General features: G+C 43.1%; 1 protein-coding gene across 2 annotated transcripts in view; it reads left to right on the top strand.

The window, feature by feature from the left end:
• Positions 1–24,624, top strand: part of MET (MET proto-oncogene, receptor tyrosine kinase) — a 128,054-nt gene that overhangs the window by 60,280 nt on the left and 43,150 nt on the right. For both annotated transcript variants that reach the window (XM_059725949.1, XM_059725948.1), the window contains 3 exons: positions 8,821–8,955; positions 11,654–11,827; positions 23,998–24,158. In XM_059725949.1, coding sequence (XP_059581932.1) covers positions 8,821–8,955; positions 11,654–11,827; positions 23,998–24,158 — 470 coding nt within the window. The remainder of the gene's footprint in view (positions 1–8,820; positions 8,956–11,653; positions 11,828–23,997; positions 24,159–24,624) is intronic.

Genomic DNA, 24,624 nt, shown 5'->3' with positions numbered 1-24,624 from the left:
TTCAACTACCTGAAGCGGGGTTCAAAAGAGGATGGAGCTAAACAGTTCTCAGTGGTGGCAGATGACAGAACAAGGAGCAACAGTCTCAAGTTGCAGCAAAGGAAGTTTAGGTTAGATATTAGGAAGTTTCTTACTAGGAGGGTAGTAAAACACAGGAACAGGTTATCCAGATAGGTGGTGGAATCTCTATCTTTGAAGGTTTTTAAGACCCAGCTAGACAAAGCTTTGGTTGGGATGATCTAGATGAGGTTAGTTCTGTACTGAGCAGGGGATTGGACTAGATGACCTCCTGAGGTCCCTTCCAACCCTAATTTTCTATGATTCTATGACATAGTGCAGCAGGGAGGAGGGGGGAAGTTCCATACAGGATTGTCGCAGCAGCAAAGGGAACACCCACACAGGCATACACTGCAGGAGGGAGGGGTGGAGGTACACAGTGCAATAGAAGGGATGGCCCATGACCTCCAATGGTGCAGCCTATGGGGCAGGTGGCCCCCATCCACTTAGAAGTTGGACAGCCCTGGTTTAGATACCAGTGTGCATGATAAATACATAGAAAAGAAAGCTAGGTAAAAATAATCACAGCTGCATTTTATTTAGCAATAAATAAAGTATTTTAGCAAAAGACTAGGTTCAGTCTTTTGAACCTAGTAAAAACTGTTTCATAGTTTCATATTTGGTAGGGTTGGAAGGGACCTGAGCAGATCATCAAGTCCAACTTCCTGCCATGGCAGGAAGAGTACCGGGGTCTAACGACCCCAGCCAGGTGTTCATCTAACCTACTCTTGAAGACCCCCAGAGTAGGAGCCAGCACCACTTCTCTTGGAAGTTGGTTCCAGATCCTAGCCGCCCTGACAATGAAGTAGTGCCTCCTGATATCTAGTCTAAATCTACCCTCTGCCAGCTTATGACAGTTATTTCTTGTCACTCCTGGTAGTGCTCGGGAGAACAGGGACTCCCCCAGTGCCTGCTGGTCCCCTGTGACTAGTTTGTAAATGGCCACTAGATCCCCCCTCAGCCTTCTCTCGTGGAGACTGAACAAGTTCAGGTCCCGTAGCCTGTCCTCGTAGGGCCTGCCCTGCTGCCCCTTGATCATGAAAGTGGCCCTCCTCTGGACCCTCTCCATGTTGTCCACATCCCTCCTGAAGTGCGGTGCCCAAAATTGGATGCAGTACTCCAACTGCGGCCTGACCAGTGTCGCATAGAGGGGGAGGATCACCTCCTTGGACCTGCTCGAGATGCATCTGTGGATGCATGACAAGGTGCGGTTGGCCTTCCTGACCGCGTCCCCACACTGTCGGCCCATATTCATTTTGGCATCAATAATGACTCCAAGATCCTTTTCTGCCTCTGTGCTGATGAGAAGGGAGTTCCCCAGCCTGTAGGTATGCTTCTGGTTCTTCCTTGCCAGGTGCAGTACCTTGCACTTGTCAGTGTTGAAACCCATCCTGTTCCCATCCACCCACCCCTGTAACCTGTCTAGGTCCATTTGCAGCCTATTCCTTCTAGTGTGCCCACATCCCCCCATATCTTAGTGTCGTCTGCAAATTTGAACAGGATGCTTTTTACCCCCTCTTCCAAGTCACTGATGAAGATGTTGAACAGTGCAGGCCCTGTGCTTCTGATTACAGTAATTACACTACTCCAGTGGTGCAGTGGAGGCCTACCCTATATATTCACAGAATTCAATGGTTTAGAGTATTGAAATATAGGGATTTTCATAATTAAGTTTCTTATTGACATGCAAGGTCACTGAAGGTCATTGCTTTGGCCTCTGGCTTGGTGGTGTTAGTCCATTTTCCATTTTATGCTGTATACATAGCAAAACCATCCAGCATAAATGCTAATCTTATTAGAAATATTGGCAAATAGGCCAAGGAATAGGTTAGTATAGAACGTATTACTGTTGGCACCCCAAGAAGTTAACCATCCCAAAATGGGTTCAGGTATATTGAGTGGAGCCATGGGGCATGTCCAGATGAGTACACATATGCAGAGGTGCGCAGTTCTTGTGGCACATATTTGTGCCACTTTTTTGTCCCAGGACACACCCCTGCACACACGTTCCGACATGCAGTATATTGAGCCAGGTTGGGTAGGGGAGGCTGGGGCCAGCAGCCTTACCTGGGGTCCTGGGGGCCTCCCAGGGCAGCAGCCCTGTCAATCCAGCTTCTCAGAGCCTGGTCACCAGCCAGAGCATGGCCCTGGCCAGCTAAGCTCTACTTCTGGCAGCACACACTGCTGCTACATGCGTTGTGCCACTTTTCTTAGCAGCCATTTTTTTTATACTAGGATCTCCCAATGTCAAATTTTAGCAGCGCAGCAGACAGGTGCATCTGTGCCATGTATGGTTTGTGGCACCTCAAACAACTTTGAGGTACTGCAAATGGCACGTGCCCAATGTGGGGGTGGGGAATTCCCCCTGCTCAAAGCCTATGTTTAGTGTATATTAGGGTGGAGTCATGGTTGGGGCAAAGATCTCCCCACTGAAAGCCTGCTTCCTAGGCTATATCTTTTTGGTGGGTTGATCATGCACTTGATTTTTCAGAAGTGGCAATCTGACTTATTAAAGAATAAATATAAGCTATATATATATATGTATGTATGTGAATGTGTACTCAGTCACTGTTTTTTGCTTTTTCTGTTTTTAAATCACATCTATAACAAAATCTATGTTAGGACTGGGTTTTTGAAAATATTTTCAACTTATTTTTTAATGTTGAATAGATTTTATACTAGCACTTCTTGTTTCCATTGTAGAAAGTATGCTCTGTTCATCCCAAAGTAAACTTTCAAACTGTAAAAGAAAGGCAGGGAAATCCTTATATGGAAGTTAAAATTAACACCTGGAGCCATATAAATGTTTGTCGGGAGCACATGTTTTAATGTTCAGTTCCAGTAAAAAACCTTAGGCCCTTCAAAGCAGATGCATTATACTCAATGGATTAGAATGATATACAGCATCCAGTGAGCTACATGTGTGCCGTTTACAAGGCTATGCTGCATAACCTGGGGCACTCTAGACGTTATACAATAACGTTAACCCTGGACCTATCTCTGCTGGATAATGGTGTACACCTGCCAGACATCTAGTGAAAATAACAATATGATACTTTGCCCAGATTGTTTTAAGTAGGCCTCTTATTTTTGCAGAAGACAGTCTGACATGAATACAGTCACATTTGTAACTCAATCCTGCTGACTAGCACGACTGATCACCAGAACGATTTAAAAAAAAATCCTCTGCAAGTGAAGTTGTTACAGTCTTAATATGCAAAGTTGTGTATAAATTAACCTAGGGTCAAGACTTGTGACTGAACACTCAGATAGGCTGGCAGCAATGAAAAAGTGTTTAAAAGAATTCATTTTATATTCATGGAATTAAAAGATGATTGCTCACTTCCAGTATAAAGGATACATTAATTAATCTATTGACCTCCTGTCTTCAAAACCCATCATCGTGGAAATACTCCAAGCTACGCAGGAAGGCTATGACATATAAGCTTTCAGTGCTCATTGTTTCTTTTTACGTGTCTTTTTTGAATGTCAGAAATAAGTGTATACCAGTTTCAAAGACCGCAGTGAAATCCACCATTCAGTCAGTGTATTGGTGAATTATCTATCTTCTTCCAGGATAGAGGGAGTAAAATGTTGCATTTATCCTGGGAAGGCTGTCAAGAATTCTAGTACTGGTATTTATTGTTTATGAAGACAAGAGGCACATTGAAGGACACTGGGCACATATGTATCCGTCTGCTTATTGCATGTCATCTCAAACATGCTCCAGAGCATAGTGTCCCTCTGTAGGATGATGTAGTATAAGGTTTAAGCAAACTAAGGAGTTCCTTGGGAATGGCCAGTACATTCACAAATTACACAGATAAGTCAGCCAGAAAAATAACAATGTATTTGGACTCATGGGGCGCATCCAGACGAGCGTGCATATGCCTCTTGTGGTGTGGGACACCACAAAAGGCACGTTGAGAATGAAAAAATGTTCCTCGCGCTGCATATTTCCAGCATGGGCTCAAAATTTTATACCTGGATTTCCAGGTATCAAGTAAAAACACCCTAGAGAAAAGCGGTGCAGGCAAGCCAGGGCTCGGACCTCCAGAGACACTGGCATCCAGCCAGGGCATCTGTATGGTGCCCTGTGCTGCTCTAGCACACTGCATTCATGTGCAGGTCAAGCAGGAGCAGCGCAAAGCTGTGACCCAGGCGCTGTCTGCGTTAAGTAGGGGCTGGGGGTGCTGTAGAAATGTGTGCACTGTGTGAGGGGTGGGGGGGCTGGTCAGGGGGTGTGGGTCTCCTGCAGGGCCCCAGCCCCCCTCCTCCCCCCGCAGTGCCTCAGACCCCCTGCAAGGCCCATGGCTCACCCCCACAGCTGCAGCAGCCATGGGGCACTCAGGGCTCACTGTGGCCAGAACCCCCCAGTGGCACAGCAAGGCCCCTATCGTCTCAGAGCCTGTGCTGTCTGTTACGGAGCTGGGACAGCTTGGCACAGCACAGCATGAGGCCATGCAGTTTTAGGCAGCACCAGGGCGACTCAGGCTATCACCTAAGGCCCAGCCCCACTCGTGGGGACCGCATGTTGTGCTGTGCCAGGTCCTGCCTTCATGCAACCAGCCCAGCCCAACAGCATGTGGGGCCCATGCACGCAGGACCCGGCATGGCACCGCATGTGGTCCCTGCAAATCTTGGTGCTGCCTGAAGCTGCACGGCCCTGCACCATGCCATGCTGAGCTGGCCCAGCCCGGTGATGGGTGGCACAGATGGCACCAGCTCCAAGGCCATTAGGGCTGTGCCACGCCACTGGGGGCTCTGACTGCAGCGGGCCTTGAGTGCCCCATGGCCACTGCTACTGCAGGAGTAAGCTGTGGGCCCTGCAGGGGGCCTGGGGGTCTGTGGGGAGCTCATGAGGGCCCTTCAGGGGCATGTGGGCCCTGTAGGGATGCATGAGGGCCCTATGGGGGGTGCATGAGGACCCTGCAGAGGGGTATGTGGGCCCTGTGGGGGGCATGTGTGCCATGCAGGTGGGGGCTGTGGCCCTGTGCAGGGAAGCTGTGGGCCCTGTGGGGAGGGGGCAGTCTGTGTGCTGTGTTGGGGTTTGCACCCTCTGCAGGACAGAGGACCCACCCCTCCTGAGCAGCGCCCCCCCTGACACAGCCCCTCCACACCCATATTCCCCCCACAATCCACCCACATCCCCAAGCCACCCCCACAAACCCCTCACCCACATAACCAGCCACAAACTCCAAACCCCCATACAAGCCCCATACTCCCACAACTCCTACACCCACCAACAAACTCCCCCAACCCCCCTTCCAAATTGTTTTACACTTGTAGATATATCAGTAAAAATTGCCCAACTGATCTCTCTATATATGGTGACATTTCATTTTAATAGCTAGGGAACACTTATGGATATTTTAATTAGAGAATTTGGGTTTCTTATCAAAGTATTTGCAATTCATAAACAGGGAACACCAGGATCTCTGCTGGTGAGACAAGTGGTGAGACCCATGTAGAGAAGCCTGTCCAGGACCAGGACTGGGGACCCAGCTGGAGGGCAGACGAGCTGGCTGACCTCTTGGCCATTTGTGGCCAAGAAGACACACTTTGACAGTTCAAAGTGGGCCACCACAAGAAGCACATATTCTGGGCAATAGCTGCCCAGATGGCAGAGCGGGGGCACCCCATCCAGGTCTGGCAGTGGTGCAGCCTTGGGGCCACAGGTCCAAAGGGGCGGGTGCTGCTGCAGGTGTCAGCAAGTCATAGCCAGACAGCAGCCCCCACTGCCAGACTGCTGCAGTGGGTAGAGGGTGCAGGGGCCACTCCAGGTTGAGGCTGCTTCAGCAGTCCAGCTGACACAAGGGGTAGTGTCCCCAGATACCAAGTGGCCAGGCCTTAGAAGCTGCTGAGGGCAAGTAGCCCTGAGTTGCTCACCAGGGCAGGTTTTTATACTGCTGGGGCCAGCACCTGTGGCTGCAGATCCAGGAGGAGCTGGGCAGGGTTATTTTGCCCCAAGTCGCACAACTTGACTCGCACCAAAGTGTATGTCTGGGCACATGCACTGAGGCAGAAATCCCCGGCTCAAATTTGTGCTGCTCCTATTTGAGCTGCTGCAAGCTCATGTGCCTGTATGTGTAGACGTGCCCACGGACTCCTAGTATGCCTGTTACTGTTGACTGTAGACTGCTTGTAGAGATCTACATAGCTTAACGGAGGGAGCTGATTATAACTCCTGCAAGCCTAATCCACATCACCATGTCATAAGCCATTTACTGAGGCTGACAGCAGGTGATACAGATATTATTCTCACAAAATATAGATTGTTGAGTCTATTATGTTCCAAATAGTTATCTAGAATCAAAGAAATGGAATCTATATTTTTTGCATTGCCTAACAGATATAACCCTGAAGTATTTAAAGGGTTAACACTGTTGCTCAATCAGAAAGAATGTTTGGCAATAAGAGGAAGCCTGGATTAATGATAGAAAAGAATTCTTAGCATTTTATAGCAGTGGGCATTCAAGAGGAGACACGGCTAATGATCAACTAAAAAGGTATTTGCAGCTGTGGTGCTACCTCTCCTCATAAAGCAGCATTAATCAAGCTTGTCCATATAGTTTTGCAGTTCATTCTATTTTTTTCTTCATCTTGAATATAGAAATAGAGCTAATCCCCTAATATGCTGTATCAAAGATCATCGTTCTCTGTCACCAAAAAATGATCAAGCCTTATTGATTTCTAAGAACTGCATTTTTCTGTGCCATGAAGCAAACCAGGATAATAACGCATTATCAAAAAAAGAAGTTTATCTTAAAGGAAACCTGCTTTTTTTTCTTGCAGCTCTGAAGCCTAGACATCCACAGGGTGTGAAGCACTTATCACCATGAGTTATCTGGGCATATATTTTATTTAAGTTTTGAATTACAGCAAATAGGCATTTCTAAGTCTGGTTTTGGGGTCAGCCATGTTACTGAAAGACATTGGCAGTGTGGAAAGCCAATGAAATTCTATAAACCAGTGTCCTGGTTCACTTAATATTAGTTTAGCAATTAAAAAAACTTTATTGCAGGCAAAAAGTAAATGTGTTGTACATTAGCTGTTTCCATGATTGTTTTAAACAAAGACATTTTAAATTATTTTTAATTAACTGTTTTAAACAATGAAATCCAATGAATCTTACTTTCTCTCTGATATTCTGAATCTCAGTATAACTTTTTGGAAAATGAGCAATTTCCTAGTTGTTCTTTGTGTAAACAATTCTCAGCCCTCGTAGCATCATGTCATTACATTTTAATTCAACTCTTATTTAATTATGGTTTTGAAGTTTGCTACTGTGACTTGTCCCATCGAAATCAATGGGGTTACTCATTGCAATGAAGTAACTAACAGTATACCTGTATGGTACAATCCAGTGAGTGTAGAGCTATCTGAGCGCTCTTAGTAAACTATTTCAGGCACTGGAAGCAATATGGCCATGTTTAATTGTCCAGAGCAGAGCTTGTATTAATTCATATAGCTAGCACCGTGCATTGCGGATATAACTGTTCACAGGATCGGGGCAGAGGTTCGTAATAGAACATTCAGAGGCACTCAATAGCTTAATTCCATTGAATCAGTAGGAATTAGGTACTTAAGTTCTTATGAAGACCTTACTATCCACATCTTTAGCCACCTACATACCTTGGAAATTATAGTAGTTAATTACTACCCTGTAATTAACACTGTACCTGTAGCTTTCTGGCACCAGATCAGAAATAAAGAATAAAGACAAATGGGCATGAGTCTGGTGGAGGGAGTCAAACCTCAAATCCACATGTAGTCTTATTCTGGGAAGATCTTACCTACCTCTGCGACGTACTCAGAGAGCCTGCCTCCTTTCTAAACTTCGGAAATTCTTTCATAGCTTCCTATGCAAATATATCCTCAATGAACTGATTAATCCCTTATACCACTAAATTCGCAAACTTTCTGGATCACTGTCAACACAACCTTTCTCACAGACCACGATGTAACCTCATCATGAAACTTGGCTGAAACCACTATGAAAATGCACAGGACCCTGTGTTATCCACAGGTCAATTGTGGACTATTTACAATGGGCTCAGAGACCACTATGGACTATTTGCTTGGGAATTACAGCTATAAACAATAAGATCCTCATATCTCAAATCAGTGACTGTTTCTTATTCTTTCTGTAACATGATGTCACACCTGAAACAGTAGAGAAATGATGATGACAATGAAATCCTTGCTTTTTTCTTTTCTGTTCCGTACATATTATTTTCACATTTGTTTTAATGGCATTGTTTCTATGCAGCAAAATATTTAACAATATGTTGAAGTTTAACAGGCATACAAAATTGATTCCAAATGTGTAAATAAATAATATATAGAACAAATCATTTTTAAAGAAAGAAACACTCTGGTTTAACATTCTTTTAAATCCACGTTGCTAATGAAATGACATTTCTTTTAAATGCAGTGAGACTGATGCATTAAATACTGGATTTTTACAGTTGATTTATAAACACCTGAAATTCAAGGATTATAAAGCAAGGATGGTTCCCACGTAATGTAATACATGAAATATACTTCAGATGTCTTTCAGAAACTCACGATTTTACTATGTTTAAGCAATTTGTATAAGGGTTTAATCAGTTCACAATGGGTTTTAAAGTAATTAGTGCAGTAGCATGGGTTAGCCCTTTTACTACAACATGGAGAAATAGTGGTATGGTGGAAGCACTGGGCAGTATATAGACAAGTCACATACAGCCTGTTGATTTAAATAATTTATTTCTTTTTCAGATAGTGATTTCCCGTTCAGAACTTACAGCACCATATGTGAGTTTTCGCCTAGACTCCCACCCAGTCTCTCCACAAGTTATTATTGAACATTCATTAGTAGCAGATGGTTCTACCCTGGTAGTAACTGGAAGGAAGGTAAGTGGTTCCTAACCTAAGCACTCATTGTGCTGTGTAAACCTGCATGCATAACAACAGCCTTACAAAAGTAGTTAGTCAGAACGACATTTTAAATTTTCATGCTTTACATCCTTTGCAGCCTGTCTAATCATTTGGGTATTTTATGTTTCCTCAAGTGTATTTTTTTAATATTAAAAAAAAAAAGCAAATTAATATTAAAACAGTAAAATAATGTGAGAATCATGATACAAACTGACAAAAGCCAGGAAATTTGCAAATTTAAAGTTGACACCCTGTCCTTAATTCAAGCTCTTGTAAAGAAAAACACACAATGGCTTAAAGAAAGAATTGTGTTTAGAACTTCCTGGCTTTTTTTGACTTGTATCGGAATATATTTAAATGGGCTGTGTATAGGTATGTGCATGTGTGCATGTGTTTGTGCATGAATGCATTTGCATGTGTGTGTGTGTTAGTGTCTGTTTAAAATTGGTTCCACAGTTAATACTAAGGTTACATTTATAAATAGTTCATAAGCGGTTAATAGATTATCTATAGATGCTATAATATTTTACTCTTGTGAGTAGTATGTGTTATTGATGGTTCTAAGCACAAAGAAAGTTTTTAGATGATCATTAGCTACAGTTATAAATAGTCCCTTAACTTTTTTAATTGTATTACAGTCCATAAAAATGTAATAAAGTGCTAATTAAAACTTCTAATCATTTACTGATTTTTTTTAATAACTAGTTATAAATGTAACCTTAAAATAAAATACAACCAAAAAGAAGTTTAAATGTATAATGTAACAACTATGCATTTATGACAGGTGTAAACAGCTAGCATTTATGGAGCATTTCTGCTTAACGTGTATTACAGATTTAAGTCTGACATTCTTACATGTGAAGTAAGAATTGCCTGCGTTTTACCGTTGAGTAAACTGAGGGTCATTGAAGTTCAATGACTTTTCCAGTAAGTTAGGCCTGAATCCAATAAAGCCTTAGGTGACTAGAAGTCAGGCACTGCAATGCCTAACTGTAACTTATCTGGCCCTAGAGGCAGGCTTCCTATAGCAGTGTTTACCAACTAGTGTGCTGCGGCACAAAAGTGTGCCATCAGAAATGAACAGGTGTGCCGCAGAATTTTGTCATAGCAATGAGCTACAATAGGTATGAGTCGGAGGAATGGTTTAACAGGTGTGCTGTGGAAAATTTGTATTAATGTAAGTGTGCCTTGGGCTGAAAAAGGTTGGGAAACACTGCCCTATAGAGTATGTGGAAAGAGTTAAGTACTTCAGACAAAAATACATGAATCCAGATGCTGAGTGGAGAAACACCAAGACTTAGCCAGTAGAAAACACTAAGCACTGGAATGAGTGTAAACTTGCATTTCCTCTTCAGAGAAAAACCCGAGTCTGGGCTGCAGTCAAGCATTTCCATCCACTGGGGATCCAGAGTCTTCCTCTGAGCTACCATTTTTCTTTCAAACAACAGAGCAGGAGTCATTATTTTCTTTTCAAATATTGAGTGGGCATTGGAGTGGCCACCCATCTTTTACATAACAGCCTGGTGCTTACAATACTTTTGCAGGAGGTGAGAGATCTGGAGGGAATTCAAAGCATCCTCTCAAAATGCTACCCAAAGGCTATTGCCAAGGTTAGAGGAGGCAGTCTCCACTGTTTTGGTTGAAACTGTGTCACTGTGCAAAAAAGAATGCAAGATTTAGGAGGCCAGGAAATGAGCAAGCAAAGTGGGTCATGAACCTGCAGCCCAGTGGTCAAGACACTTAACTTGGAATGGGGAGTCATAAGTTCTGGTCTGTGCTTCCATCACTTTTTCTGTATTTTATGTTAAACAGCTTTGGAGCAAAAACCTATAATAATCCTGGGAATCAGGACTGGAATCCAGGACTCCCCTGTCTTAACTGGAGTTTTGGTTTCTCTAATTTTGCTGTCCTTGTGGCCTTATGAATTGTGACTTGTGAGTTTTAGGCAACTCTAAGCCTAGGTAGCCACAGAGGAGGTGTTCTTTAGAGCACAATTTTGGATAAATATGTGCATAACATCTGCCAAAATCATATTGTATATGCCTAAATCTTTTTTGTTTTAATATGGCGCTTCATACAGAGTTTAGAGTAGAAAACAAGTGTTTTGCTGAAGTTCTGTCCAGGTCAGTCAGCCCAGAAGGTGGAGCAGGATGGCAGGCGTGGGGACACAGTTTGGAACCCTTTCAGATGGAGAATATTTCAAAAGGGCAGCGGCTGACAGGTTCTGATTATTATGTACTTCATCCAGGGTTAAATTTGGAGCGGTTCTATTTCTGAATCGTTCTCAGCTCGTTCATACACAGTAATTAGAACACTGCCCTTTTGAAAGGTTCCCATTTTGAAAGGGTTGCAAATGCATGCATGTCCACATTAGAAACTAACTGGTTCAGAGAGGCATGGGCTTTTGTAGCAACAACCTTCTTTGCCAATTCCAATTCCGTAAATAACAGTGTTTGGAGTGATATTATCAGCATGCCTCTGACGTTTTTTCCCAGTGAGTTTAGGAATGTGCCAGTTAAATTACTTATCAGATCTCCTAATTACTAAACTAAGCTACACTAGGACAGTAATATGTCCATTTAAAAGCTGGGTAATATCACAATATTTTGCATACATATGGAGATCTCTTTGCAACATATTTACAAAAATCTATGTATCATTTTCTTATCAATAGATAACCAAGATTCCACTCAATGGACCAGGCTGTGATCACTTTAAATCCTGCAGTCAGTGTCTCTCTGCACCTACTTTCATGCAATGTGGATGGTGCAGTGATCAGTGTGTGAGGCCCCAGGAGTGTGTGAAAGGGGTGTGGACCCAGGAGACATGTTTGCCTAGAGTTTATGAGGTAACTATCTGTTTCTCAAGTACATATCTGAAATAAGAATGCTAGCACTATTTCAAATGTTACTAACCATTAGAATATACCTCAGCCCTTGTGAAGTCTCTAAATTCTGGAAATCTGAAGATACTAACTTAGTGGCCTGCCTCCCTCCTGCTACAAATCCCCCCCAGCTTTTCAAGCTGAGAAGTTGGAAAGCCAGCATGTAAGAAAAAGATCTCATTGCTATTGTTTACTTGCTGCTGCTGTTTTATAGTTATGTTGTGATATAACAGTACTAGAATGGGTGACAATGTATTGTTTGGAGCTATATGAGGCTAACCTGGAGCTCACAGGCTTATGAGCAAAAATGACACATAAGACAGTTGAGGGAGAGGAACACAACCAACTAGAAAAGTGTCTACTTTCCTTCATTCTAATAAATAAAGCATTCACTATCCCCTTCTTCCCCTCAGGGGACTTCTGAAGCCCCCTCTTCATTTTACAGGTATCATGCAATTAACTGGTTAATTGCACAGTTACCTTGAGACCAGCTACATGTGCAAAGTAGCTATTGCACCATAAAAACCTCCAACCAGCTATAAAATTAGATTTCAGAAATGCGTACTGGCTTCATAGCTGGTTGCTATTGAGCTTTAACTTGCATGTGTAGCAGGGTCTCCCCTGTGGCTGGGAGTCCTGTCAGGTGGGGGGCTCCCAGCCACAGCAGTGCATCATGCCCAGCTGGGGCTAGGAGTCCGGCAACTAAGGAGACTCTCAGCACCAACAGCCAAATCTGTGTCCCAGCAACACAGGGACCCAGAGTCCTGCAGATGCTGGGTACCAGAACCCAGCTGGATCCTGGCACCTGGGCAGCACAGCTGCTCCAAGGGTGTGTGAAACCCTGGGGTCTTGGAGCTCCTCAGCTGAGGGGGGCTTCCAAAGTTTGCTTCTTGCTGGTATGGAGGGAGTCCAGCAATAAGGCACAATGGGATCTAATGTGCAATCCTACAATCATGACTCCTGCCAGGCATGTGTGGCATGGCAGGTGGCATGATTGTGTGGATCACACATTAGAGCCCATTGCACTTTACCTGCACATGTAGAGGGGCCCTGCAATAACCCTGGATCTTCAAAAAACAGAAGGTGGAGTTGGACAAGTTTCAGCTAATCTGCTTGTAGTTAAAAAAAATATATATCACCGTCACCTGGTGAGGGGGAGGGAAATAACATCTCAAAGCTTCCCTGGGGGGAAACGGGGAGGATGCAGGTTTCTGCCCACATCAGCTGAAGCTACCTCTCTCTTGTGATTATTTCATGGTTTGACTCCCTCTTCCCTTCCCTTCCCTATCCCCAGTCATTGCTGGTTTGTGGCACTGATAGGAAAGAAAAGGATCAGCTTTGGTTTGACAAGGTGGCCTCTTTCTCCTAACTAAGTTCTCTGTAATAGAGCTGTCAGCCTAGACAGTATCTTTGGGTGCATTTTTACGTGTCTCCTGTACCTTGATTACTTCCTGAGCATCATTCCCATAGGGCTGATTACCTCATTCATGGTGTTTGGGCAGGACAGCGTCTATATATCTGCCCCTGCAAAAAATGACAGTTGAAGGCTGCTCTCAGCTGTAGAAGGCCCATAAATGATAAAAAGTGTGGAAGAGGAAAATTACACAGATAAGCAATAAGCCCACTAGCTCATTGCTGTTTTCATTTAGCTATGGCTAATGCAAGATTTGTACTGGCTGACTGTGCATTTAACCAAATTATTTTGTTTTAAGTGTGACATAATTATGAAGGTCTAGTTTTATGGAACAGTTAATGTACTAGTAAATGGATGTAGGGGAGAACAATTGTAGTACTTACTTGTAGCACTTATATCCTTTTTCTTACAGCTATCTAGATTCTACTATGTGGTATTAAAATTCAGTTGTCCACAAAGGAATAAGAACCTATAAATAGGGATGAAACTTTGAAAGGCTCAGCTTGGAGAGAGAGAGAGACTTTCTCAATTAGATAATATTTTCCTTAAACCAGGTAGATGGTTTCATTTGTTGCAACCCTGCAAACAATATCCAAGCAAAACTGCTGAAATCTGAACTTGGAGTTGTGTTAATAACTTGTAAAAACCTTTCAGAAGGCTTTTTTTTTCTTATTTATATTTTTACTAGAGTTGCAGATACCAAAATTATTGACATTGATTTACCACATTCACATTGCCTTGTTTAGGCATTGACACCTGTGCAAAATAGGTATAAGATTTTACTAAATCAGAATGTGACTGTTTCACATTCACTTTGTGAATACATAACCAAGTGGTTCCTCCTGGCTTTAAAATCTATATGAAGCAATGGAAAATGAGGCCTTATATGCTTTTTTTAAAAAATGTGATGCTTTTATAAGGCCAAACTGTTCAAAGCTATACTGCACAGCTTGCTTTGTTCTCCCCAGTACTCAGATGTAAGCAGCAAATATTAAAGTCCTTCACATACAGTAACAGCAATAAAAATTATGTATAATTCCATGCATTGCAGAAGGTTTTTAAAGCTCCATATTGCATAGGTCCTGATTTTCAGTGTGCTGAGCAATGTGCTGAGCTCTCTCTGATTGCAATCAGAATTGTTTGTGCACCGCAGTTTTTAAAGCCACTCCTTTAGAGCACAGCTCTTCAGTCCTTACATTAAGAAGTGCTTACTCATGAGAGGAATCCTTCAGAAGTCAGTAGAACTACTTTGTTGAGGAAGTATTTCTCAGTGTGAGGGAGGACTGCAGGAGTGGACCCTTAGAAATTTAAGGAGAATAAAAAGCATCAGGCCCCTCAAAATTTTTCTTATTTATAAGTTAGTGCTTTGTGGCCAGATAGGTATATATTATTTTTAAGAACTGTGATATTCATGGATCTGTGGCAATACTGGAATTTAAACTGAATCTCTTCACGTTTTGAATTACAGCATGCACAGGTTTGTGAGACTTGTTTCTAGATGGTTGCAAGGAAAATAATGCAGCTGAGAACTTAAATCCCTTCTGGTTGCTAGCTGTTAAAGCAGATTTCATGCTCTACTAGACCATGACATTTAGCATGATTACTGAAAAATATATAAAACAGATTATTCATCATTTTCTGATATATCTTTAAACCTGTGTGTATAAAATACAAGAGACAAGCATGTTTTGTTCCTAACAAATGGAGTAAAACCTGTTTTGCACAAAATCTGAAATTCAGTCCTAAAATCCCTCAAAATATATGAAAGATTTCAGAGGGACTGGTTGTTTAAAATGTGTTATATGATAAATTTAACCTGTAGTAGATGCAAGAGATGCTGATCAAAAGCCCATTGAAGTCAGGGAGCTTTGGAGCTCCCTTTTTGTTGACTTCAGGGAGCTTTGGAGCAGGCCCTGAAGCAAAATTTTCCCAGCATATTTGTAGTGCATTATTTAGTGAAAAAAATGACCGAGGAATTTTCTCCATGTGGAGAAAGGTAAAGGAGTCCAACATTATTCTGGAGTGTGGTTGATGTTCCAGTTGTTTCTTTTGCTTTAAATATTTCACTCCTGTCACTAAAGCTTTGGGTCACAGTGACCATTTTCCCAGCTGGAGAAGTCTCTCCAGGACTCTTGCACTTAACGCTGCTTCTTTCTAGATATTTCTCTGTATATTAAAAACAAAAGGAATCTCTCCACTATGTGACACAGAAACATACGATACTTCCAGTATTTTCGAACAAAATTGGTAGGACAAACAAGTCCAATTCTCATAGACAAATTTTCTTTTAGTTCTCAACTCTGCCAGTTTGGCACAGTTTCCCTATTGAAATACTTTGCAATTATTGCTTATGCCAGCAAAGAAGTGCACTTTTGTCAGCCTGAACAGACAGAACTAAAGTAAAGCTGGGAGACTTGGATGGGTCTCATCAGATATAACTTGGTAATGGAACAAATTGCAGTACTGCTTCTGTGGAATTCAGGTCACTTTAAAAGGTGAACTGCAAAGGAGAAAATACAGACTTTTATCATTTTTTGTTTCTTTAGTATGTATGAAGAAAGCCTGATTTTTTTATTTTTATTTTTTTGCTGTCATTGTTTTTAAAATGGTTTTGAGGTGCCTTCTCTTAGGAATGTTGGGCTTTTGTTCCCTGTTTAAATTAGAGGAGTTACTGGAGATTTCAAAAGTATATTGTGAGTTTTCTTGTCCCTTCATTAAAGGAATAAGGCTGCTGAATCTTAATAAACAGATATTTTCTTCCAATAATTAATGGGGCATTTAACTCAAATATGGTGTGCTTAACAGCAGCAAAAAAAAAATAGAAAAGAAAAGAGAGACTAAATTTTAAGCCCTTTGAATAAATATCACTTTATCACCGTAGCATATCTAGGAGCTGAGAGGGGCATCAACCTCTGGTGTCGCCTAACAGCATGTACAGACGTTCGCTCTCCCAGGCCATAGGAGCTGGGTGCAGGGACACAGCAAGAGAAGGCGAGCAGCAGTAGACATGCGCTCTCGGGTCATAGGAGCCAGGTACAGGGGCATGCCAGGAGCAGCAGGGGTCTTTGAATTCTCAAGGCAGGTGAGGCCCTCATATGCCTGGGCAGCATGGGGCTGCTCCAGCTCAGCTTCTAGGGCCAGGGGATGCAGGGCTGTTCCTTCTGTGTCCCAGCATCCAACTCCTGCAGCTAGGCAGTGTGGGCTTCTCTATGGCTGAAGGGACACGGAGCGGCTGTAGATGTGACAAAGGAACACTTGCCCCCACCTCATCCCTTCTTTCCCCCTAAAGCTTTTTCCAGGGCAGTAAATTTACACCTCTGCTTCATTACTCATTTAACGTCTAAACAAAAGCCCAGGAAAGGCAATGGAAGACAAAGACCTTCTGAGGACAACAGAAGGCCATCCATCAAGCCTGCTGAAGTAATCTCTTCTTATTCCTACTAGGTTTCCAGGCATTCCATAGTGGCTTTTAAGAAACTAAATTAGAGAAGTCAGAGATTTCATATTCTTCAGAAGTGCTTGTTTTCCTGTTTGATTGTTGTTAATACCTGTTTCATGTAAATATTCTATGAAGAGTTTGTGAAACAGAAGTTTGTTAAATGTGTGTTAGTTCAGACTGCAGAAGGCCTACAGTTCACCTGAAGAGAGTCTTCCAGGAAAAAGCCTGGAAAGCCAGACTTGATCCTCCAGATGTTTTAAATACACAGAACAGAGAAGAAATAACCAAGCGCATAAAATCTCTTTTCAGGCCCTTTTTATGCAACGTGAAGAAGCGTAAAAGAGCAGGAACTTTATGTATCCTTTGCTACCCACTGCTAAGCCTTACCTTTTAAACTTGTTTTGTAGGATCTAATGACTAGATTTTTTTATCCCTTGATTCACGTACTTCTCTAACATGAACTATATAGCTGGTGTCATACCCTTCCTTTGGGGATTAAGGCCATTCAAGAGGGGTCAGGTAAATCCTACAGATTACAATATTGCATGATTTTGTAAACTTTGCTTTTAAATGTCCTTATTTGATAGCTGACTGAATACAAATAAGGATATTAAAATACTACAGATCTGTGCATTGTTGTTTAAAAAACAGGATATACCTGACCCCAACAGTACAACTTGAGTCTTCATTAGGGCTTCTGTAATCCCTAAAACATAAAGTGTTACCTGGAGTTACCTAAGATCAGTCTGGACTTTGAAAAGCTAGAAACAAAGAAGAAATAAAGGAGTGTTGTAATTTTCAGAACTCCTGACCTATAGGGGTATGTAGTACATGATGGCCCCCTAAAGTAGCAGGCAAAGACTGACTGCAACATAATGTGCTGAATGGCTGCATGGGTCTCTCTTGTTTTGTCTAGGATTTGAGGAAAAGATTCTATTCCCCTACCAAGTCCCCTGTGCTTTGCTCATTTACAACCTGATACAAAGCTCATTGAAGTAGAAAAGACTCTGAGAGACTCCAGTGTGCTTTAGATCAGACCCGTTGTCTGGTTTCCAATGGGGGTAGTAAATTTCACTATATAGTATATATGGCATAATCCTAATTCTTTTGAAGTCATTCTCAACAGCCTTTCACCTACAGTAGTTCATTTGTGAGATTCTTCAAATATAGCTAGAAGGAGAGTTTAAAGGAAATGTGCCTGTCTTACTGAATTTCCAGATGAAATAATAACCAAGTATTTCTCAAGAAGCCTTTTTTTCAGGCTGAGCGTGAAGACATACTGCTTATGAAAGGCACAATTGTATTAGATTTTAGGGGCAAAATTGCTGTCACTAGAGCATTAAGCTTAGGACATTCAAGTAGTAGGATCAGAAGTATAAGCTAAATCTTTTATTCCCTGTTGATTATCTGGTAGTGACTGGTAAGTTTGCAAACTTAGCCAGTATTGTTAAAAAAACAGTGTCTTTTAGACTTTTATTGGCAGTGTTTTGCAGAACACGTTTACTGGGTTTTGTGCATTTTCTATAGTGTTTCTACATTTTTCCCACCATTGTTACTTTTTACAACACAATTTACAATATACAGAAAAAAGCATTTCCTTTTTAGATTGTCACTGTTGCTGAGAGGTAGTTTATTTTTAACTTAGAATTAGATATAACAAAACATAACATATTTAGTCAAAGAATAATAGAAGTCATATTAACTTTATGACTACCAAGATAATATCTGATTTAGGTGTCTTTCAAGCTGCATCAGCATGGGTACCTGTCTTTTATCAAGCTAACAAAGAACATAGATGGTCATTTTTAGCTCCTAGTCTATGCGGTATTCAGCTTTTAACAAAGTAAGTACATTGTATGTTGAACATATCTGGATTAGGGTGTAAAAGACAAAATCAGGAAGATTAAAAATACTATTACAATGCTAGGTTTGTTCAGTGCCCCTAAACTTTATCCCTCAAAGCTTTCTAGTAGAGGTTTTGTTACTTATTGCTACTGTCAGAAGAAGCTAATAATGTGATGAATGTAAGGTGAAGAACAATTAAGATGAATGATATACTACACTCTACCAGAAGAAATGATTTTGTAAAACTTTTCTTTTCCTTCACACATTAAAAAAAAAAAAAGCTATCTAATATTCTGGCAAAGCAAAGACAAAGGCGGGGGGGTGAGACCATTCCCTCTAAACTGCGTGGCCACGCAGGCACGCCTGGCAGTGTGGCATGAGCATGCCTGTGTGGCTGTGCAGCTTAGAGGGAATGCTGGTGGGTGTGTGTGTGTGTTTGTGTCTGGGTGGTATGCGAAGCGGGCCCTATTCAATTTGGATTCAGCCTGAATTGGGGACAGTGATTCGATTAGTTGATTCAGATTACTGTCCCTGATTTGATTTGGCCAAATCCTAATCTGAAGATTAAATGCTGATTTGGAGAATCAGCGATTCAGACATAGACACAGGTTAAAATGTTTTTTCTACATACCTTGAAGTACCAGCGTGGCTCATGAACACTGTGATGTGGGGGTGGATGGAGCATCACACAGGAGCACAGGAGGGCCCCCTACGTGCTTGGCCGCGAACCCGAAAGTGGACCGGAAGTACTTCTGGTCCTCTTCTGGGTCTGCCAGAGAGCACGCAGGGAGGGCCCCTACACCCCTTAAGCTTGGCAATCGGCCATGGGGGGACCCCGGGTGCTGCCCCAGACACAAGAGGCACCAGTCACTGAGCCGGGGGGCTGTAGGGGGCCCCCCTGCATGCTCCCCAGCAGACCCGGAAGTGGACCAGAAGTGCTTCTGGTCCACTTCCGGGTCTGCTGCTGAGCACACTGGGGAGCCCCCTGCACTCCTGTAGGATGCTCCATCTGCCCCACCATCGCAGCATTCACGAGCTGCCTGCTACCTTGAGGTATGCAGAAAAAACATTTAAAGCTCAGTCTGTGTCCTAATCGCCAAATCTTTCTGAATCTCTCTGAATCGATTCAAAGGGTTCTAATTCGATTCGGTGAGATTAAAGGGTCCTCTGATTTGATTCGGATTTGGAGATTCAGCAGCCGAATCAGGCCAGATCTCTGCTGAATTGAATCAGGGACCGAAGCGTCTCACAGCCCGTGTGTGGGTGTGTGTGCGTGTGCATGCGCACGCGCACATGCACGCGTGCGCGATAGAATCACAGAAAATTAGGGTTGGAAGGAACATCAGGAAGTCATCTAGTCCAACCCCCTGCTCAAAGCAGGACCAGTCCCAACAAGATCATCCCAGCCAAAACTTTCTCTAGCCAGGTCTTAAAAACCTCCAAGGATGGAGGTTCCACCTCTTTGGGTAAACTATTCCAGTGTTTTAGAACTCTCCTGCTGTGAAAATTCTTCCTAATAGCTAACATAAACTTCCCTTAATGCAACTTGAGACCGTTGCTCCTTGTTCTGTCATCTGCCCCCACTGAGAACATAGAGTCATAGATTCATAGATGCTAGGGTCGGAAGGGACCTCAACAGATTGAGTCCGACCCCCTGCCTAGGGGGAAAGAGTGCTGGGGTCATATGACCCCAGCCAGATGCCTATCCAGCCTTCTCTTAAAGGTCCCCAAGGTAGGGGAGAGCACTAGCTCCTTTAGAAGCCCATTCCAAATTTTGGCCACCCTTACTGTGAAAGAGCTTTCCCCTAAATCTGCTCTCTGTCAGTTTGTGACCATTGTTCCTTGTTACCCCAAGAGGCGCCCTGGTGAACAGAGCATCTCCGATGCCTTGCTGCATCCCCCTGAGGAATTTGTAGGCAGCCACAAGATCACCTCTCAGCCTTCATTTGCGGAGGCTGAAGAGGTCCAGGTCCCTCATAGGGCTTGTCCTGTAAGCCCCTAACTATACGAGTGGCCCTCCTCTGGACCTTCTTGAGTCTAGTTTAGCTCCATCCTCTTGAACCACCATTCAGGTAGTTGAAGGCCCCTATCAGATCGCCTCTCAGTCTTCTCTTCTCTAGACTAAATAAGCCCAGTTCCCTCAGTCTTTCCTCACAAGTCATATGTTCCAGACGCCTCACCATTTTTGTTGCCCTCAACTGGACTCAATCCAATTTGTCCAAATCCTTTCTGTAGTGGAGGGCCCAAAACTAAACATAGTACTCTAGATGTGGGCTCACCATTGCTGATTAGAGGAAAAGAATCACGTCCCTTGAATTACTAGCAATACACCTACCAATGCAGCCCAGTATGCCGTTAGCCTTCTTGGCAACAAGGGCACACTGCTGACTCATATTCAGCTTATTGTCTGCTGTAACCCCCAGGTGATTTTCTGCAGAGCTGTTGCCCAGTCAGTCAGCCCCCAACCTGTACTGGTGCATGGGATTGTTCCTACGTGCAGGACTTTGCACTTGTCCTTGTTGAACCTCATGAGATTCCTTTCGGCCCAATCCTCCAATTTGTCTAGGCTGCTCTGAATCCTAGCCCTACCCTCCAGCATATCTTCTACTCCCCCCAGCTTGGTGTCATCTGCAGACTTGCTGAGGATGCACTCTATGACATCTTCCAGGTTGTTGATGAAGATATTGAACAAAATCGGCCCCAGGACTGACCCCTGGGGCTCTCTGCTTGATACCAGCTGTGAACTAGACAATGAGCTATTAATTATTACCCTCTGAGCCTAATGTTCCAGACAGTTTTCTATCCACCTTATAGTTCATTCATCCAACCCACACTTCCTTAGCTTGCCTGCGAGAATGATGTGTGAGACTATCAAAAGCCTTGATAAAATCAAAGTATACCTCATCCACTGGTCTCCCCACATCCACAGGGCCAGTCATCTCATCATAGAAGACAATCAGGTTGGTCAGGCATGACTTGCCCTTTGTGAATCCATGCTGACTGTTCCTAATCACCTTCTTCTTCAAGTGCATAGAAGTGGATTCCTTGAGGATCTGCTTCATGATGTTTCCAGGGACTGAGGTGAGGCTGACTGATCTGTAATTCCCTGGATCCCCTTTTTCCCTTTCTTAAATATTGGCACTATGTTTGCCCTTTTCCAGTCATCCAGGACCTCTCCTGATCACCATGGGTTTTCAAAGATGATGGCCAGTGGCTCTGTAATCACATCAACTAACTCCCTTGGCACCCTCCAATGCATCACATCCAGCCCCATGGACCTGTATATATCCAGCTTTTCTAAATACAGGTTTTCCCCTCTCTTTGTGGGTTCTGTATGTGCAAATTTGCTCTTATGCGATGACCCTTTTTATACCAAAAATTGGTTATATGCAAGGTAAATTCACTTTTATGTGATTGGTGTGGTGGAAGCCTGCAGTCAGCTGCTTTGTGTGGTCCATTGTGGGAGTGACCCACACCAAAATATAGTCTCCTGTGTGGATCTGTGCTCCTCACTTGTTGTCTATGACGTGTTTCTGTAGTTGCCATCCCCATTCTGATAGTACCCTGTGCTTGTGTCTGCTGTTGATGAGTACCAAAATAGTCTTGTAAAAGTGGTAGAAATGGGTCTGGGGGTCAGTACAGTCAACATTTTAGAACATATTGGTTACAATGTAAAGTGGGTTTCCTCTATGCAAATTTGAGTTATGCATCATTTTCCAGGAATGCATGTACAGCATGAAGGAAAGGAAACCTGTAGTCCCTAATCTGTTCTTTCACCACTGCTTGCTGCTCACTTCCTCCTCAGACTGCTGCCTAGTGCAGAAATCTGGGATCTGACCTTACCTGTTAACACTGAGGCAAAAAAAGTCAATAAGCACTTGAGCCTTTTCTGCATCCTTTGTCACATGGTGCCTCCCCCAGTCATTAAAGGACCCACACTTTCCCTTATCCTCCTCTTGCTGCTGACATACTCATAGAAACCCTACTTGTTACCCTTCATATCCCTTGCCAGCTGCAATTCCAATTGCGCTTTGGCCTTCCTGACTTATCCCCTGCTCATCACTTCTCAGTGCTCTTATATTCTTCCCTAGTTATTTGTCCAGGTTTCCACTTCTTATAAGCTTCCTTTTTGTGATTTAGTTTACTGGAGAATTCTGTGCTAAGCCAAGCTGGTCTTCTGTCATACTTACTAGTCTTCCTGCGCATCAGGATGGTTTGTTCCAGCACTTTTAATCAGGCTTCTTTGAAATACAACCAGCTCTCCTAGACTCCTCTTTCCCTCAGACTGGCTTCCCAGGGGATCCTGTCCATGAGTTCCCTGAGCGAGTCAGTCTGCTTTTCTGTAGTCCAGGGTCCTTACTCTGCTGCTCTCCATCCTTGCTTTCCTCAGGATCCTGAACTTGTGGTCACGGATACCCAAGTTGCCATCCACTACTACATTCCTCACCTATTCCCTGTTTGTGAGCAGTAGGTCCAGAAGAGCATGGCCCCTTGTTGGCCGCTCCAGCACTTGCACCAGAAGTTGTCCCCAACACTTTCCAAAACCTTCCCGGAGTGCCTGTGCACTGCTGTATTGCCCTCCCAGCCATAGGCAACATGTAGACGGGTATGTGGGTCACGTGCCCCCCCTGAGAGTGCTGGTGCCCCCCCCGAGAGTGACTGCTCCAGCTGGTAGGGAGGCATGGAAAGCACTTGTGTCCCCCCTGAAATTGGCTCTGTTGGAAGGACATCAGCAGCAGAAGTGGCACTTCTGCCGCCGCTGTGCCACTGGTGCACCCAGCAACCAACTGCTAGGGGATCCTCCCCACCCCCTGGTCATACCCTGCTGATGCCCCCCAGATTTGGGAGGCACCAATTGCCCATGATCATAGCAGACATCAGAGTGGTTGAAGTCCCTCATGAGAACCAGGGCTTGTGATCGGGAAATTTCCGCTAGCTGTTTGAAGAAAGCCTCATCCACCACTTCTTCCTGGTCTGTTGGTCTGTAAGAAACACCCACCATGATATCACCCTTGTTGCTCTCCTCTCTGACCCTAACCCAGAGACTTTCAACAGACCTATCACCAGTTTCATACTGGAGCTCTGAGCAAACATATGGCTCTTTTACGCAAAGTACAACTCCTCCTCCTCTTCTCCACTGCCTGTCCTTCCTGAACAGTTTGTACCTATCCATAACAGCGCTCCAGTCATGGAAGCTATCCCACCAAGTCTCTGTTATTCCAAATATATGTATATGTATGTGTGTGTGTGTGTGTGTGTGTGTGTGTGTGTGTGTGTGTGTGTGTATATATATATATATATATGTGTGTATATATATATATGTGTGTGTGTGTGTGTGTATATATATATATATATATATATATATATATATATATATATATAGTGTGTGTGTGTGTGTGTATGTATGTATTTATGTATATATTTCTTTTCTTATAGATATTTCCAAACAGTGCTCCATTAGAAGGCGGGACAAGGCTAACATTATGTGGATGGGACTTTGGATTCAGCAGAAATAATAGACTTAACTTAAAACATACAGAAATTCTTATTGGAGGGAAGCTTTGTACTTTGGAAGAAAAAGCTAGCAACAAAAACAAGTAAGAGCACCTAAAATGTTTTGTAATCCTATAACCTGTAAATCTCTCTTGTAATCTCTACTTGTTAAGTGAAGCATCTGGCATTCCTTAATTCTCAGGTTTGATACAGAAAAATAATACAGTAACAATAAATATCAGTATTCCTATTTGACAAGCTTCTCATGTAGTATAATCTGTTTGGGAACATGCTGGAGGTTCAGTGTTCTAGTAAATGCTGAGCTTTCCTTCAGTAGTCTTTATTATGATTGTCCATTAGCTTTTGGTCCTCATTTGTGTTACTTGGCAGGAGTAAAAGGATTCTTGGATAGTTCGGCTTGTTCCAGTTAGTGAAATCCCAGAAAATGATACATTCCCTTGGTCAGGATCCCTCAGGCTCAGTTTTGTCATCTCTGTCTCTCAAATTTGTGGAGCTTCTGGGAGATAACAAGGGGATACAGACATAGCTGTCATCAGTTGGCTGGAGACT

The sequence above is a fragment of the Alligator mississippiensis genome, chromosome 4, assembly GCF_030867095.1.
Source record: "Alligator mississippiensis isolate rAllMis1 chromosome 4, rAllMis1, whole genome shotgun sequence".
NCBI classification, from domain to species: domain Eukaryota; kingdom Metazoa; phylum Chordata; order Crocodylia; family Alligatoridae; genus Alligator; species Alligator mississippiensis.
The sequence above is the reverse complement of the archived record's forward strand: the minus strand, read 5'-3'. Positions and strand labels throughout refer to the sequence as shown.